At 38.8% G+C, this 18,532-nt stretch overlaps 2 protein-coding genes across 2 annotated transcripts; both read left to right on the top strand.

The window, feature by feature from the left end:
- Window positions 1-244: 244 nt before the first annotated feature.
- LOC119786627 (kelch repeat-containing protein) lies at window positions 245-9,512 on the top strand. The gene is made up of 13 exons (XM_038290121.1): window positions 245-434; window positions 611-772; window positions 2,513-2,594; window positions 2,675-2,725; window positions 5,118-5,343; window positions 5,495-5,593; window positions 5,788-5,919; window positions 6,001-6,188; window positions 6,846-7,042; window positions 7,136-7,230; window positions 7,331-7,385; window positions 8,468-8,565; window positions 8,907-9,512. Exons 1-13 carry the CDS (start codon window positions 346-348, stop codon window positions 9,134-9,136), a joined length of 1,704 nt encoding a protein of 567 aa, XP_038146049.1. The 5' UTR covers window positions 245-345; the 3' UTR covers window positions 9,137-9,512.
- Window positions 9,513-11,167: 1,655 nt separating this feature from the next.
- On the top strand, window positions 11,168-18,084 carry LOC119786648. Its single transcript, XM_038290145.1, has 6 exons — window positions 11,168-11,722; window positions 12,790-12,886; window positions 13,403-13,574; window positions 13,648-13,924; window positions 16,377-16,571; window positions 17,946-18,084. The coding sequence occupies exons 1-4, from the start codon at window positions 11,390-11,392 to the stop codon at window positions 13,862-13,864; spliced, it is 819 nt and encodes a 272-aa protein (XP_038146073.1). The 5' UTR covers window positions 11,168-11,389; the 3' UTR covers window positions 13,865-13,924; window positions 16,377-16,571; window positions 17,946-18,084.
- Window positions 18,085-18,532: the final 448 nt, after the last annotated feature.

Below are 18,532 nucleotides of genomic sequence, written 5' to 3'. Positions count from 1 at the left end.
TAACAACACAGCTGTTTAACTTCTTCCTCTTCTTGTTGGCGGTTGGCAACAAACGTACTGCGTAACGTCTTTGAACGTCTCCCCTGATAACAGAGGGAGGGTGCCGAACACCGCCTGGGGTGAGCTTGATAAATTTGTCGTGGTGCGCAGCACGGGTGGATCACAGGCTGTTACTGGGGTTCGACATCGCGCACGCCTCCTGAAAGGATACGCTGATCAAAAAAGCGAGTGCAACCTAGCCATTTGACCAGAACTAGCGCGGAATTTGGAAGGCGTACATGCAGCAGTGGCGGGAGAGGCTGAAAACATCGGCGTTTTAAGTAGTTTTAAACCTTGGTAAAGTTCATGCGGAAAGTTGAGGAAGATTCCAAGATGGATGAGTTTGGAATTTACGGTATTTTTGGGTTAAACGGTCCCCCTCAAAGGCTCCTGACGTAGGTTACATGTTTGTTTTTATTTTACAGTGTGTTGTTATGCTGTGCTTTTTATTGCTCCTTAATTCATTCTATATCAGACAATACTCCGGACACCTGTTAGTAACTATTGAGATTTATTTATTTAGGTAAAAGCTCGATCTTGTGTTGATTTCCTTCGTTTTTTACCTCGTCAGAGCGGAGGGGACTCGCAGTGTGTCGGCTGCGGTTCCATCATCTGTCCACCAGGTGGTGCTGTTCAGCAGTGGACCGTGGGGTGAAAGGCTCTGCGTCAACGCGGAGCTCATGGACGCTGATCAGATTCCCATTACAATTGGAAAGCTGACACCTTATAACAAGTATGTACAACTTTTAAGCGTTCGTAGATAAATAAACCACGTGTTTTTCTGTTTAGTTTTGATTTGACTAAGCGGAAAAAATTACAAAACAAATATCACTTTGCATTACACCTTAATAGGGCACTCAGTGAAATACTTAAAAAATAAAAATTTCAAGCCATTAGTGTTGGAAACCAGGATAAGACCTTATTACCTTTGTAACAAAAATATGAATATTTTGATGTCAATGTAACAACAAGAAACGCCAATTTGGCCGAATATATTAAGAAAAATAACAAAAGGGCTTCTATAAAAAGGTCATGAAAAACACTCTGAGAGTGAACAAAAAAATGTTTTTGTTAAAACATATACTTGGAGGCATTAATGCTGATACTGGCTCTTACATTTTTAGTCTATAAACTCAAATTTAATTGTTAACTAGGCTTATTAAAAGTTTTTTGCTTTTCAATTATTATTATTGTTTATAATTTTTTTTTTTACCTTTTTCATTACTTTTTAGCTTTTTAATTTACTTCATATATTTTTTTCTTGCCTTTTTAACTTTTAGTAAACTTTTTACCTTTTTCTTGACTTTTTAATTTTTATATAAACATTTTACCTTTTTTCCTTGATTTTTACCTTTTTTCGTGACCTTTTTAGCTTTTTAATTAACTTTATACCTTTCTTCTTGACTTTTTTAATAAACCTTTTACCTTTTTTTCTTTACTTTTTAAAATTTAATTAACTTTTTACCTTTTTTCTTGACTTTTTAACTTTTTAATTAACTTTTTACCTTTTTTCTTGATTTTTTTAAAACTTTTTAATTAACTTTTTACCTTTTTTCTTAACTTTTTAAAAACTTTTTAATCAACTTTATACTTTTTTTCTTTACTTTTTAACTTTTTGATCAACTTTTTACTTTTTTTCTTGACTTTTTAACTTTTTAATAAACTTTTTACCTTTTTTTCTTGACTTTTTTAAAAACTTTTTAATCAACTTTATACTTTTTTTCTTTACTTTTTAACTTTTTGATCAACTTTTTACCTTTTTTCTTGACTTTTTAACTTTTTGATCAACTTTTTACCTTTTTTCTTGACTTTTTAACTTTTTAATCAACTTTATGCCTTTTTTACTTGACTTGTTAACTTTTCTTTTTTCAATTTAATATATAATTTAAGGGCTCATCTAATTGGTAAAACACCAAAATAAGATGCACAGCAGTTTAGCAGAATCTTTGCTGAATGGCTGGATATAGATCTAGTGCTTCTAGAACTCACTGAGGGACGGGGTGGAGGGGGACTCCATTTCTAAGGTGTATGCAAGTGATCAGAAACGGTAAATTGCCCTATAAAGGGTTAAAGTTAGAAATGAACATGCATGTCATTTATTATTTGTATTCAATCTGAACCTTTACTGGGTTATTCTAACACATGACTATGTTTAGATCTAAAGCAAGCTGTTGTAGCTCTGGTAGGATTTATCCTATCCGATCATTGGATCTCTGCAGCTTCAGAAATACCAGAGGGCACTTGGCTGTTTGCTATATCAATTCAGTTCAATACTTTCCTAATCTAAGGAGAAATTAACTCTTAAACTAAGTCAAATTAAATGCAAATGTCGTGTCTAATGTCCCTGAAGCAGCTTATATCAGATTAGATACGTGATTACAGTAGACTGTTTAAGATGAAATGTTCATAGAAAAATCCAACATTGCATGACTGAAGCTGTCACACCTCATATGTTTATTTATCTGCTCCACAGGTGTCTTTCATGGGAGCGGAGGGAAGAAGAGACCTGGACAGACAGAGTCACTCTAAATGTCTCTGTGGAGGGAGGGATCATGGTAACATACAAATAAGAGTCTCTGATGAGGGGGGGGGGGATGCCACTGTAGTGTCACTGCTGCTGTTTTTGTTTTTCCAGACAAACGTGAAACAGGAGCAGATCATAGTGGTGAAAGAATACACACCAAAGGTAATTTGATGATGACTAACAGGAGCAGTTTTAGCTCAAATCAATGCATTAATTGGCTTTGTAGGGGTTTACCTGCATTGCTGGGTTTGTGAGTAAATAATTAAAACTCAGTATAAATCTCTGTATATGGGTATTGTCGTATCATTAAAGATATAGTGGAGGATGTTCTTTTTCCGGGTGGATCATCAACATAAGTGGTCCTCCTAATTGTCGATCTTTCTGGTGATATGTTTACGTAAGGCCGTCCTACGTGGTCGTCCCCATTTTTACTTACCGGGGGTGAGTCTGGCATGGTGGAAAAATTGCAAATCTTCTTTTGGAAAGTAAGCTTGTATGAGCGATGCAAACTGCAACTTTTAAACAGAGCGTGCATGGGCGTTCACTCTCAGTATTATTTAGATGAGCTGTGCGCTGATTGGTTGGTTTACAACGAGAAAAGCTGCAGACATAGCAACAAGCACTCACTCACTGAAACATCAAATTGTTGATATGCTAGCATTGCTATCAACAGCTTAGCGGCAGACACATACTTGGAGCTTGCAATAGTGATGGCCTTACGGTCGGAATCAAATCCTGCGTTGAACTGTCCAAGATTTGGAAAGCTGTCATTGGTAAAATTCTTAGAGAAAATGAACAGCTGAGCACTAGGGCTGGGTAAAAAAAATCAATTTAATCAATTTTGAATCGATTCCTTTACATTTTTGCCAAATCGTTGTCTAGGGAATAAGATCGATTAGTTTTATAGTGATGCACGTGACGTTCACATTCAAATGCGCAGGAAAGATGCACTCAAGATGACTTCAAGCCAGACAGCTGCAAATATAGCCAACAGGTTGATTAAAGACATTAACAAATGGGGGCTGACCAGCAAACACCCTGTAGTTGTTACAGACAACGCTGCAAATATGGTTTGTGCACGTCTGCTTGCTCGAGTGAGGCTTCACTTTTTCACTTTTCACAAACAAGTTTGCACTTATGAGACAGTTTTGTTCACATCTCAAGTTTAAACTGTCTGATTTACAAGTTTGCACTTTGTGTTTAATGTGACAGGAAAAAAATAAAATACATGAGTATTTTGAAACACAGTTGAACCACTTTCATTATTGTAAAAACAGATCGAATCAAAATTAATGGATTTAGAACTGTATGAATCAAAATCGAATCGATTCAGGACTTTGGCGAAAATACCCAGCCCTACTGAGCATCAAACTTTGCAGGGATCTTCTGCTGTGCATAAATAATCCATGCTTGTTGAGGCTTCAGATTCTTGGAAAAACTTTGAGAATGTTCCCCGTTCTCCATGCAGCTTGGAACACTTTCATTTACTGTATGTCAATTTCGGGACGTAACAAAAGTACAGGCCAGAACCAAATTGACGTCAATTCGGTGCTTCGTTTGAATTCGCCCGTTTTATGGTGGAAGTTTAGAATTGATAGATTTGCAGAGAAAGGAGGTGTCCATATCCTTTGAACTTCTCTGTACGTCCATTTCAACCACTCAACTATCGTTATTCATCTATGACTATGTAAACTTGGTTTTACATTCTATGACCCCTTTAAAGCTTTTTTTATTTCCACCTCTAATGTGATGCATGTGGTGTTTATGACCTAGTATTAGGCACTGGCTAGAGAATAAAAAAAAAATTTGTTTTGAGAATAAAGTCGTAATATTACGAGAATAAAGTCATATTTTATGACAAATCTTACAAAAAAACACTTTCTTCCTAAAATTAGGAATGTCGAGCATCATGTAAATTTATACTTTGGCATTGGTTTGACAAATGAGGAAATCTTTTAGCTCAACAGCATCAGATTGGGCAGTAGGTCAAAGTGAACTCAGGTTGCTGTTTGGTGGAGCTGGTCGACCGTCATATGATGGTCGCAGCTCGAAGCTCTCTTTCTGAAACGGGTTGTGGTATGATGACTTCATCCTCTACATTTTTAAACTTTATTCTCATATATTACGACTTTATTCTTGTGATGTTACAATTTTATTCTTGAAGTTAAAAAAAATCTCTAGACTGACCTTTATACTCTGTTGTACCTCTACAATTTGAGTGAAATGCAAAAAAAATAACAATTTTTGATGAAATTAATAAAGATAATTATGACGAATCCTCATAAAGCTAATTCTCCTATCGGTTATAATTAATTGGATGAATTTTCTGGATTCTACAGCCTAAAACATAGTTTTTCTGAGCTCTTATTATAAATACAAAGGTATCAGTCAGAAGACATTTTACAGTGTAATAGAAAGTATTAGTTTAAGGGTGTGCAAACAGCTCCTGTTTATTTAACCATAGAAACATTTTTCCTCCGTTTTCAGAATAATTTCCGATCTTCTTATCTTGTAGCCATGTTTAACCTTTCCTTTTTTTCTGTTATTGTTGCAGAACTCCGCTCTCTGTGGAGACCGAGAACCCGGAGGCAAGAGAAAGAGAGAATACACGGCCGAGGAAGGTGGTGGCGATAAGACGTCGAAGGCGAGGGGAGAAGAAAACGTTTGTCCGAATGGCGTTAAGGAGAAGGGGACGCCTGTGAGAAAAGTCAAAACTCAAGCCAAAAGCATCCAGAAGCTGTTTGCTAACGGAGAAGATGCTTCTCAGGCGAAGGCAGCAGGTGGGGGCGGGATTATTATGAGAGGATCATGTCCCCAAGAGGGACGTTTGATATAAAAGTGTTAAGTTTGTTTTTGCTGTAAGCAAAACCTGAGAATATAAAACCAGCTTTGTTTCTCTCTTCCATCTGTTCTCTTGATTTTCTTTTCCAGGTAATGAAGCCAGCGAAGCGGAGGTGGTGGTGGGAGGAACGCCTCCTCAGAACGGAGCCAGGATGAAGAGTCGGCAGGCCAAGACTCCCACCCAGACATGTAGGTTTTTGTTTTATTAACAGCATAATTAGATGAGGGAAGGTTGAGTTTTTGTTGAGGTTTAAACTATTTCTGTGCTGAGTTGGCCATTTGTGGTGCAGCAGAGTAAAGCATATTGCTTCAGCAATGTTCAAACCAAATAAGTGTTTACAAATCTTTGCTGATTTAAACAAAAAAAATTTCTCTCTCTTCAGCCTCTCTGGTGGGCCCATCGGGACGCTGGGGTCAGACTTTATGTCCCATCGATGCTCAGACGGCCATCTTAATCGGAGGTCAAGGAGCCAGGATGCAGTTCTGCAAAGACCCCATGTGGAAGCTCTGCACAGGTTCGCAGCGTTTTGGAAACGTCTCTTTGTGTTTTAGAATGTCGCTGCAGGACGTTAAGGTTTCTGTTCTGCATCAAACAGAGGATATGTCCTGGGTGCCTGCGGAGACTCTGGCGGAGGGCCCCACTCCTGAGGCCAGGATCGGCCACTCAGCCATCTTTGACCCCGACTCTAAGCGGATCTTTGTCTTCGGAGGCTCTAAGAACAAGAAGTGGTTCAATGACGTCCACATCCTGGACACCCAGAGCTGGAGGTGGACCATGGTGGAGGTGTGCCTCATGTTCATGATCAATTTAAAAGATGCGTAATTGTTTCCATCTGCAGGCTTGTTTATTTTCGTTACAACTTCCTCCTTTTCTATTAAAGAAAAAATAAAAGGTTTCCCCTCCGGTGCATCGATCCTCATTCTGCCCTCTTAGTGTAGCAGTTGTCGCATAAGAGCCTTGTAACCGATGATCAACAAGCAGAGAAATGCTGAGTGAGATAAAAAAAAAACAGATTGATATGCTTTCAGCACAATGAAGATTAGATCGTGTATCTCAGTCATTTCTGAAACAATTTATGGTCTAGTGACCTAAACATGTTCAGCACCTTGGACAGAGACTTCACACTCCTATAACCTTAAAACACAATGTCAGGACCACAAATCTAGATGTATTGTATTGGAATGGTAATGCATCAGGTTAAAGAGACGTTTTGTACGTTTTTACTGAAAAATATCTTTAAAATAGTTTCTTTTATTTGACCCTTCCCAACTAAAACATTGCTTGATGAGCAGACTGATGCGTCGTTTCAGCACCAAAGCATCTGCGGTAGATAATGTTTCCTGTAGTTTGTGATCTCACGTTTTTCAGTCACGCAATATCCATATAAAACACTTTAAAGTTCAATTCAAGGAGATTAAAATCCACTTTCTTCTCTGCCAGGCTCAAGGAAACGTCCCCCCTCTGGCCTACCACAGCTGCAGCATGTTCCGGGGGGAGCTGTTCGTGCTGGGCGGGGTGTTTCCTCGGCCCAACCCGCAGCCCGACGGCTGCAGTGACTCTTTATACATCTTCGATCCCAACCTCTCCATCTGGTACCAGCCCATCCTCACAGGAGACAAACCGTCCCCCCGATCAGGGTATCATGCCTGCATTCAGACACACACGCGATTAATGTCAACACCCTGCATCTGTCTATATGTGCTTCTTTTTTGTTGTTGTTTTTCCTTCAGCCACTCAGCCTGCGTGATCCAGGAAAGGTACATCTACGTGTTCGGGGGCTGGGACACTCCGATCTGCTATAACGACATGTACATGCTGGACCTGGGTGAGGCAAACAGCTGCTGGGTAACACCAACTGCCAGCTCACAGGGGCAACCTATCATGAGCTAAAATGCTAAAATTCTCCATGTCGCTGTGTTTTTAAGGTCTGATGGAGTTCTCCGTTGTGAAAACGTCGGGAAAGGCTCCTTCGCCTCGAAGGTACAGTTACAAAGTAATAAAAAGGGAGTGCCATTAAAGCTACTCTGTATAATTTTCAACGGCATCTAATGATCAGACTCTGCCTCTCCCCTCCAACAATATGGAGGCTGTCACGGTTCAAAAACTCTTCCTCAACGTCCGCTTTACCTATCTTGTCATGAGGCTTCTTTACATTAGATTGCAGCATCTAATCCACGAGTTCTACTCCATAAATTAGGAGATGACTAAGTATCATGAATTGACCACTGGTTTAGTGAAGGGGGCCACAAAGACGAGCTTTTTAAATCAAAATGGAAGACAGAGAAAATAATGTTGACAAAAGGATAAAGCTGCAAAGGCTCTAAAGAGGATTGTGAGTGGCTTTTATAAAAGCTGTTTTAATTTAGCCCTAGAAAGACTGTTTCGTATCCTACCTCTCTACCTCACTCTACCCTGCCTTCAGACCTCTCTCTGCCCGGCGGACTAATCGGATCTTCGCCGTTCTGCTCCGATCCTCCGCTGTTAGCCTCTAGCCATCTTTCCCAGCAGGCCTCTTAGAGCTGCCAATGTGCAAGGGCAGGAGAAAAACACAAGTCCACTCAGAAAAAACGCAACAACCGGTGATTTTTAAATCAGTCCTCTTCATAACAACCAGGCATTAGCCAGTTGTTGCTGATGTAGGTCTAATTTACGTACATCATTTTATAAACAGTGTTTTATTGGTCTGTGTAGGATTGCATATAGGCCAACATGCTGCAGTCCCATTTGAGCATAATGAGCTCTACTGTCACTAGTTTGTCTGCTCTGTGCTGCCGTATTACAAAGGATGTCTGCGCCACAAATGGAAACCGGCTCCTATCCATTTATAAATAACAATTTCTAAGGCAAGTTAAACACAAAGATTGACACTTTCGGTTCATATTTGATAATAAATAACACGCATGTAGATTATATATACCATTTATGTCAGTAAATCCCGTACTGTACCTTTTAAGTTGCAACTTTTCATCATCATCAACAGGTGTAGTCAGACAATCTGAAATTTAAAAAATACTGTGTTGGGAGGATTTTTAAACTGAGAAACGAACATCTGTGTGTTGCAGCTGGCATGGCAGCGCCGTGCTTTCAGAGAACAAGTTCCTGATCCATGGTGGCTACAACGGAAACAACGCCCTCGGCGACGCCTTCATTTTTGATATTGGTGAGCAGTGGATTTGTTACCCTGATCTGCAGAGATTTTCAACGTCTGGATTATGATCTAAGACTCTTTAACAGCCGATCAAGATTATTACAAGCTGTGTTTAGTGACTTTAGAGTTTGGCATTTCTTAGCAGTAGATTACTTTAATTCATCAGGCGCCTGAAGAAAGAATAAATTTGGGCCTTATTAAAGGAACATTGTAACTATTAGGAATAAACAGCAGAAATTGGATGGTTTGATTAAACATTTCTTACAGCATACAGTCTTAAAGCAGAATGGGCAAAGAGCAGCATCTCTGCCACCAAATCACTCCTTTGACATTTTTTTGGTTTTTTTTCTCAGACACCAACAGCTGGACTGAGCTGAAGCTCCCTCAGCTTTCCGTCCCCAGGGCGGGACACTCCATCATCACCATGGAAACGCCTGCTTGCCACGGTTATTCGGAAGAAAAGAGCTCAAAGAGCTCCGTCTCAAGTAGAACCCTGTTGGTGTTCGGAGGAGGAGACAACGAGGGAACTTTCTTCTCCGACCTGATCAGCATTTCTGTCGAGGAGCTGCTCGCCGCGGCGTGAGGACCACGACCTTTCAGTTCCCTGCTAGATCCTTTTTTTATTTTATTTTTTTACGGTGCTGAAAATCAATACAAATTTACAAATACCTGCAGGTGAGGTGTATATTTTATGCTAAAATCTGTTCTTTATGTCTAAATAAAAGAAATGAGTTAACATCATTTATGAGGTTTGAAAGTGCACTGGCATTGAGTTTAAACACAAAGTAAAAATGTTTTTACATATATTCTTTTTGTAAATATGTTCAATGTGTTGTGATATAAATAAACAATTTTTCTGTCTGGGTTATAATATTTAAACTACAGCATATTACAGCCAGATACTCCTCTGTTTTCTTTTCTTGGCTTTATTCTTAATAAATGAATATCTTTTATTTTTATCTGTCTTTGCCTTTTATTTTTGTACTCCATAAACTTCATTCATTCTTAGAGGCTAATCTAAGATCTGTAGCAGTTAACTACTCCAACCATGAGTAATAGCCCTGGTTGTTGATGTGGATGTTACCGCTAATCTTAGTCTTCCCTCGACCCCATTGATTGTCACCCTACTGTGAAAAGTAAGAAAAATGAAGCTCATGAGTGCCTAATGGAAAAAAAAATACAACCATCAGAATTCAGATGGCAGGCAACAGGAGGAATTGGTTTTAAGTAACTACTAGCAAGGAAGAGGTCAGAAAAAAAAGTGGCAGAAGATGATTTTTTGTACATTTTTTGGTTACACTGGACAGAAATATACTCTATATAAATTAGGCAATTATACAGAAATTTGTAATTTTTTTGTGGAAAGAATGAAACAAACCTGGGGCTGGGAGATATCAGAATGTGAGAAGATATAATTTAGAACTATTAAAGAGTCATCTACTGCCATAAATATCTTCCAAAGTGTAAAATTGTTCCTTTTTTGTGCCTTTTTTAGGTTTTGGGTTCGATTCCTGGCATGGGTTTTTTCTGCATGGAGTTTGCTTGTTCTCCCTGTGCATGCGTGGGTTCTCTCTGGGTACTCCAGCTTCCTCCCACAGTCCAAGAACATTACTGAGCAGGGGCGGAGCTAGATAGGGGGCCAGGGGTGGCCATGGCCACCCTTAACCAATCATTGGCCACCCCTACCATTTATTTCCCTCTAATACAGACGTTGGCACCAGTGATACTCTCAAGTGGAATATTCAAAACAATTAAATTTTTCATATATTACAAAAAACACTGTGGTTAATTATACTCATCAATATACTAACATTAAAGATGATAAACACAGAATTCATGCTCTTTTTAGAACTAGATTTTTAGTTATATGGGGTAAAGAGAAAATTATGTCTCTGCAAGTAATCTGGGAGTCTTCAGTGAAATTATAGATATATAAATATTTTATTAAAAATGTATTAAATAATCAATTCATGTAGATATTAGTACATCTAAATATCAATTTTATGCTAAAGGATTATTAATAAAAGGATGTAAGTTATGTCAATGGAAAAGATTTTCACCCCAGAACTCGAAACTAAAAGAATTTTATCCACTATACCTTTAATTTAGATGCCATGGTTGTTTAAATGTATGTGTCAATTTGTTAGCAAAGGCTGTAGGAAAGTATAGTAAGTCTTTATTTTGAAAATATGACCCTGAGGTTCTGCTGCTGATACACTTTCGGCCACCCTTAGTGTACATTGGTTATTGCCTGGCAACCCTGGCCAAAAATTTCCTGGCTATGCCTCTGCATGACTGTTAGGTTAATTGGCTGCTCTAAATTCTCCTTAACTGTGAGTGTGAATGTTTGTTTGTCCTGTATTTCTCTGTGATAGAGTAGCGACCTGTACAGGGTGTACCCCACCTCTCAGCTGGATGGATGTAAAGTTATTTATTTATTTATTTTTTTGTCTTAAGAAAACAAATATAGTATATAGTATATATAATATATTATATAACGTAATATAGGATAAATAAATACATAAACTCGAACAGACAACCTAAGCTGCCTTCCATACCACTAGGTGGTGGTAATGGATGCCTCCGGTTTATTCCAAAAAGCCCAACGAAGAAGAAGGAGGGAAAAGAAGAAGGATCCTTCCTGTAGCCGCGAGCTTCATGCTAGCGATTATTTTGCTTAGAATTAAGATTTTTTTTTTACTTTTACATGTATGTAGTGAGCCTTGTTGTTTTAGTAGGGTTGTTCCCTCTTATTTATTGTTAGCTTAGTCGCTGTTAGCATACGCCATTGTTTTTTGCATCAGTAGTTAGTAGTGTTCTACGTTCATCTGGTAGCATGGGCAGAAAGTGCAGTGTGCTGGGCTGCATTAGCTCTGTAGGCTTGCACATCTTTCCTCAGGACTTTAAAATTAGGCAACAGTGGTTGCGCTTAATCGGCCTGGAGGATGACAGTGAACTCCCGCCCGGCGCTGGTGTCTGTAAACTACATTTTGCCCGCGATTCCTTCGCCAACTTGATGGAGTTTGAGATGGGCTTTGCTAAGAGGCTAATATTAAAGCCTGAGGGAATCCCCACCCTTGCTCTGCCTGTAGTGAGACAAAAGCCACACAGACAAGTGTCAAAGCTGCCGACACTGCTGCCCCGCCCACAAGGAGATAACAGACCTGAGGTCAGAGAGCAGACTAATGACAGAAGCAGCAATGATATATATATATATATCTATGTGTGTATGTCTGTTTATATATATATGTGTATGTATGTATGTTTCTATATATGTGTATATATATGTTTGTACATATGTATGTGTGTATATATATATATATATATATATATATATATATATATATATATATATATATATATATAATGTGCATGAACATAATGTATATATATACAAATATATAAATAAACTCCGGATTTGTTTGCTTAATTACAACATCAATCAATTCTGTTTGGGTAAAAATGCATATTGGTTATTTATTCTCCAGGTGCACAGTATTGATATTTTAAAAACACTTTACAGTACAGTATTTTATTTGTTTATTTATTTTTATTTTTCAACTCTTTTAAGGTCCACATTTGTGTGACCACTTTTTCTATAATCTTTCTGCTGCTGTAACACCAGAATTTCCCCATTGTGGAACAATAAGAAGAAACCAGTCTAATAAATTTTCTATTCTATTCCTGATTTATCCATCCATTTTCTGTCTTGTTTATCCCTACTTGGATTGCGAGGGGTGCTGGTGCCTATCTCTAGCTGTCTATGAGCGAAAGGCAGGGTGCATCCTGGACAGATCACCAGTCCATTGCAGGGCAACACAGACAAACCACCATTCACACATGCCTAAGGAGGATTTAGAGAAGCCAATTAACCTAACAGTCATATTTTTGGACTGTGGGAGGAAGCAGGAGTACCCAGAGAGAACCAACACATGCTCAGGGAGAACATGCAAACTTGCAAACATGCAAGGCGGCAGTGCTACCCACTGCGCCACTGAGCCGACCCTGATTATGTCTATTTAGTACAAGTTATTTTGATCACCAACATCATGTTCATATTCCCCTCTTGTTCATAATATACATTGCTAACATCCTACACCATCATTAAGCCAAGTCTGTTTGCGTGCCAGCTTCATTTTTTTTTTCTTCAGAAATCAGAAATACACGAGAATATGTCACAAAAAATAATCTTGGTAGTAAATTGTACGTCTTATTATTTAATATTTATTTTTCCAGTCAAGAGCGACCAGAGAAATCGGCTGTCAGACAGATCACATCCTCACCAAACATGAATTCGTCCAGGCCAACTTGAAGCCTATTAGGAGAAGCAAAGGTAATTTCTTAGATTTTTTTCAAATCAGTTTTGACGTTTAGTCTTCTAATTGTTTTAACTGTTTATGCTATTTAAAGGTATAGTGGAGGATGTTCTTTTTCCGGGTGGATCATCTAAATAAGTGGTCCTCCTAATAGTCAATCACTCTGGTGATGCGTTTACGTAAGGCCGTCCTACACGCTCACCCATATTTGCACTTACTGGTGGTGAGTCTGACATAATGAAGAAATTGCGAATCTTCTTCTGGAAAATAAGCTGGTATTAGTGATGCAAACATCAACTTTTAAACAGATCATGTATCAGAAGAAATGGACTCGTGCACGCTCTCACATGCATTTAATTGGTGTTCCCTCCCAGGTGCGGGTACATGTTGTGCATGTGAATTTTTTTTTTATTTTAAAAAAATGTGCAAAAATCCTCCACTATACCTTTAACTTCTTATATATATTTAGATTTTAGTGTGTATTCAAATTGTTGCCGATCTAAACATGCTTTCTTGTGTTTTAATGGACACAGCCACCCAAGCCCGAGCCTTTAACCGGAGCGTTGCTTGTGAAACTGAGACTTTGATGGAAGCCCGTCTTCGTCAAGTGGCCTTTATGACTCAAAAGAGAAAAAGGTGTGAGATGTCAGCCTCTGACCCCATCTTAAATGTTAATGCCACTTCAAGCTCTGTGAACTCTACAAGGTAAATGCATATAAATGCAGTGTCCTTAGATTCGCATTTTTGGCTGGTTAATAATGCCTTTTGTTCTGTATAGCTCGGCCTGTGAAGTTCCTCCACACAAAAAGAAAAAGTACGTCGTTCACGAGGATCAGTTGCTCGGACTTTTTCAAATCTGTCCTGTGTGCACCAATCGCTGTACTGTGGACACCACCACGACTGGCTCACTGCTTCGTGTCACACAGCAATGTCCCGAGTGCGACTACTTCAACCAGTGGTTCAGTCAGCCTACGGTGGACAGCGCCCCATCATGAAATCTTCATCTCCGTTCAGCTGTCTTTTTCAACTAATCGCCACCTTCTCAGATCTCCAAGGTAGAGCAATAATAATTTGTGTTTGGATGTTGTTGTTGACTGATGAAATTAGTTTTCATACTGTAGTTCCTGGGAGCCTTCAACATGCAGCTACTGTCTGGTCAGTGCTTTTAAAGACATCAGGCTAACCCCCAGACTCCACATCATCTGTAACCGCTCCGCCCTGCTCACGTGCGTCGTGTGGAGCAGTTGCGCAGTCATGTTCATCAATGAGAACTGTTTCACATCCACAGCTACTCCTCCGCACATCACCGTCCACGTACCCATCCTTCACCGTCAAAATACAGAGCTGAGCTGTTCTTTATCAGTTGGAAGCCAGCCAGGTAAAGATCCACCATTGTAATTGCACCAAACAGAAAAAAGAATGTCAAGAGGATCCGGTTTGCCGAAAATACAGGGGGGCAAAAAGTATTTAGCCAGCCACCAATAGTGCAAGTTCTCCCACTTAAAGGGATAGTTCGGGATTTTTGACATGAATCTGTATGGCATCCCCATCACCAGTGTCATGCAATCACACTGATTGAGCAGAGTTCTCGTCCAGCTTTGGTCAAGCCAAAAGTAGTCTGGCAGGTTTGCTAGACCCAGCGAAATAAAACGTTTCTCTTCCCAAAACATTATGTGTTCAAAAGAGTGATATTTTTGCATCCCAAAAACATTGTAGTGGAAAAAGTCACACGTCGTTATCACTTGGTCCTATTTTCTCTCTGTTCGTATCAGTGCGCGCCGTCATTCTGACAGCGAGCTCAACAACAGCCAGATGCGTGTCTCGCTCCGCCTAGCTAGGAGCTAGGCGGAGCGAGACACGCATCTGGCTGTTGTCAGGTTAGTAGGCCCTAGCTGTCAGGTCATGGTGTCGCGCGCACTGATACGAACAGAGAGAAAATAGGACCAAGTGATAACAACGTGTGACTTTTTCCACTACAATGTTTTTGGGATGCAAAAATATCGCTCTTTTGAACACATAATGTTTTGGGAAGAGAAACGTTTTATTTCGCTGTGTCTAGCAAACCTGCCAGACTACTTTTGGCTTGACCAAAGCTGGACGAGAACTCTGCTCACAGGATGCTGCCAGGGGTAAATCAGTGTGATTGCATGACACTGGTGATGGGGATGCCATACAGATTCATGTCAAAAATCCCGAACTATCCCTTTAAAAAGATGAGAGAGGCCGGTAATTTTCATCATAGATATACCTCAACTATGAGAGACAAAATGAGAAAAAAAAATCCAGAAAATCACATTGTCTGATTTTTAAAGAATTTATTTGCAAAATATGGTGGAAAATAAGTATTTGGTCAAAGCTGGATTTTATTTTTGTAATCCATATCAAACAATAAAATAATTGACAATATTGGGGTCAATTTGTCACTACCAGGTTTTTCTTGTGTTTATTGTAAAGTTTGTCTTAAATTTTTGTTTTAAGTGGCATTCAAATGTCTTAAAAAGTCTTTAATTTAACTTGCCTTATGCTGTAGGAACCCTGTATCCCTATTACAAAGATGCACAACGAAAACAAAATGTTTGGGGCAGAAACATGTGGGATTTATGCTGATGTTGAGTTTTAATTATGTCATATTGAATTTAGGGTTCATTACCACATGTTTTTCTTCTATGAATTAGATACCGGTAATAATATTGCGCATGCTCTCCTCGAGTTCCAGGGAAGTCAGAGCGGAGCAAGACGGGAGGAACCAAAGAAGCTGTAGGCTTTGATTTGTCTGGATGGGAGCGGGCCGGAGCGGTTACTTAATTAGGTTCATTAGCTCAGGAGGCTGAAGCAGATACACATGGAGAAAATTGTTTCATTAAATGTTTTACTAAATGAGGGTTAACAACAGCTTTGTCAGCATGTGCACACATTCAGAAAGAAAACAAACTACATAAAAATTTCCCCTTTCAAAAATCATACTTGCATATTAAATCCTCCCTGAAATGGAAAATGTAAAGTGCACCATGTTTTATCAGTCAGTATTTCATTGCTAGTAGGCAAAAATAAAGCCAGTAAACCGACTAAGGTGAAGTCTTTGATGATCCTCTTTAATAAAACAAGAATGATGGACGTCCTCGTTGCTCAAAAGATACACAAAAAAAAATTCTAGAAAAGGATTACCGGTATATTGTTCATTTTCCTTTGAAACCGGAAAAGTCCGAAAGCCTTTTAGAGTTCTAATCTACAATGATTTACATATTCAATTTCTACAGAGATGGGACTGATTTACTTGTTTATGAGATGTTGTACTATTAGATCATTGTTAAGCAAGTAAAAAAAAAAAACAAAAAAAAACAACAAAGGTTTTGGTTTTTAATACAATAAAATCCAAACTTTTGCCTCCCCCAGTGCAATGAGTTATTGACATCCAGGTAGACCCGGCAATACATTATTCAAGGAATTAATCCATATTTAATTTGGAATCACACAGTAAAATTCAGAGTTTTGTTCTTATTTTTTTAGAGTAATGAAGGTGGAAACAGGATCCATATGGAGAAGGGATTTTTGTGCAGCCTGAGCTTCCTTGGAGAGAGCGATGTGAAGCTGCAGACCATCATCACCGACGGACACACCACGGTGCAAAAGCTTTTAAGGAGGAGAATAATAAAATTGCTCACTATTCCAACCCCTGCCACACACCAAGGGATATGCATTTTGGTAAATGCTGTGTAGTATTAAGGGCCGGATCTATCAAAGGTTTGCGTGTATAAAAGCGTGATCTATTTCACTGCGCACGCTAAAAAATGTACAAACTGATCTATCAACAGCGTGCTAAAAGGATTTGGTCTTTAAAACGTGCTAAATAGCGCCTCTTATCCATTTAGTACTTTTTCTGCAATGAATATGCAATATGGGGCGTTTACACGCAAGAGTGCGTCTTGTGGGAGGAGAACATGTAAATATATTAATTTAGCACTCGCAAAGTGATTTATCAAACCTGAAAGCAAGTTTGCTAACGGTATCTGACTCTATATTTAACACGTTGCAAAAGAAGGTGCAAATGGTCTGTATGCGTAATTGCGCACACATGGCAGCGGTTATTGTCGCAAGAAGGAGACATCGAAATGAAGCAAGGAGACGCAGAGAACGCATTTTTTCACTCCGTGTGAATTTTTTTGGAATGAACGAGGAAACGATCATCAAAACATATCGTTTATCCAGCATTGCCATTTTGGAGCTGTTGGGGGAACTCAGAATGGATTTGGAGCCAGCCACAAGGAGGACTCACGCAATACCAGATATCACAAAACTCCTTGCAACGTTGCACTTTTTTGCATCTGGGTCATTCCAGCGTACGGTTGCAGCGAGAGCTGGGATCTCCCAATCTCGTTTTTCAGAAGTGCTGTCCGACGTTCTAAATGCCATGTCGCCCTGATGCCCTACCAGAGAACCCCGACCTCCCCCCTGCGCCTGTGGAGCAACATGCCAATGCTGCGGGGATGCGTACGCGCAGTAATCTCATCCACAGTCACTTCTTGTGAGCCATTTGGTATGTGCATTTTTCTACAGGCCAATACAAAACACCTGTTTTTTTTTGTTTGTTTTTTTACTGCATTGAAGTAGAAATTTAGCCACATACCACCTTAGGGAATAAAGGTTGCCAAAGTTTTTTATTTATTTATATATATATATTATTTTTTTTGGAGGGGGTGGGGGTGTCACTGTAAGATTAAAATTTCTTAATGCACTAGTTTGTACAAACTACAAACTACTTTGCCGCAAACCACAAAACGTCTCCAACAGTTTTGCACCTGCCACCAGTTACGCAATCACTTGTTAAATCACCCGCAAACCATGGTTCAGCCCCTCGCGCAAAATTTCAGTTTGCGAGCGCAAATTACTGCACGCAAAATTGGATCTTGATAAATCCGGCCCTAAGTGTTTTGTTTTAAAGCATTTCAACACAACTGCTTCAACACATCCTTTCTGTCCCAGAGAATTCTATTGAAACGCCCAAATTCACAGTCATCTCTTTATTAATGTGCATCACATGATGTTGAGTTATAATTCATATTTCTTTTTCATCCACAGTCTTAACAAAGGGAAGCCATGCATCGTCACAAATTCAACAAACACCTACTGAAGTTATTCAACCATCCAGAAGAGGAAAAGAGCCTGTTTATTTACTGTGTTCTATAGAACTCTGTGGATGATATGGCAGACCTCATTTCTATGTGCTACATGTAACACTTTCATTGTCTCCCCTTAATTTAATAAGACACACCAGTTATGGCTACCTACTGGTATAGGTTTTAAATGAATTATAATTAAACACTTGATCTTCATGATTTGGATTTTTTTTTTTATTTTTACATTTCTCTTTTTTCTACAGAGTATTTAATAAGAGTTGCTACATATAAAAAGAATCCATTACTTATTAAAACATTTAGAATATGATACTTTTCACTCATTACAATTAAAGATGTGGAGAATCACTGAAAAAGAAATGCAACTATTTAAAATGTAATACTTATATAATCAATAATCCAATTTGACAAGCGCTTTGTAATTCCACATTTTTAATTATTAAAAGAGGAATTGTAAAGTGTATTTATTAAATGATAAATCATAAATACCTTTATCAAACATTTGAAAGGGTAATTCCTGTTTCTATTTCC

This window comes from Cyprinodon tularosa, unplaced genomic scaffold (assembly GCF_016077235.1).
Source record: "Cyprinodon tularosa strain WSP-4 unplaced genomic scaffold, ASM1607723v1 ctg276, whole genome shotgun sequence".
NCBI classification, from domain to species: Eukaryota; Metazoa; Chordata; class Actinopteri; order Cyprinodontiformes; family Cyprinodontidae; genus Cyprinodon; species Cyprinodon tularosa.
This window is presented reverse-complemented; position numbering and strand designations above follow the sequence as displayed.

Excerpts from the sequence above, each read along its gene's own strand:
- LOC119786627 (XM_038290121.1), top strand. The coding sequence starts at position 346 with ATGCGGAAAGTTGAGGAAGATTCCAAGATGGATGAGTTTGGAATTTAC. Across the intron at positions 5,594-5,787 it reads CAAGACTCCCACCCAGACAT|CCTCTCTGGTGGGCCCATCG; the intron begins GTAGGTTTTTGT and ends CTCTCTCTTCAG. Across the intron at positions 7,043-7,135 it reads AAACCGTCCCCCCGATCAGG|CCACTCAGCCTGCGTGATCC; the intron begins GTATCATGCCTG and ends TTTTTCCTTCAG.
- LOC119786648 (XM_038290145.1), top strand. The coding sequence starts at position 11,390 with ATGGGCAGAAAGTGCAGTGTGCTGGGCTGCATTAGCTCTGTAGGCTTG. Across the intron at positions 12,887-13,402 it reads GCCTATTAGGAGAAGCAAAG|CCACCCAAGCCCGAGCCTTT; the intron begins GTAATTTCTTAG and ends TAATGGACACAG. Across the intron at positions 13,575-13,647 it reads AGCTCTGTGAACTCTACAAG|CTCGGCCTGTGAAGTTCCTC; the intron begins GTAAATGCATAT and ends TGTTCTGTATAG.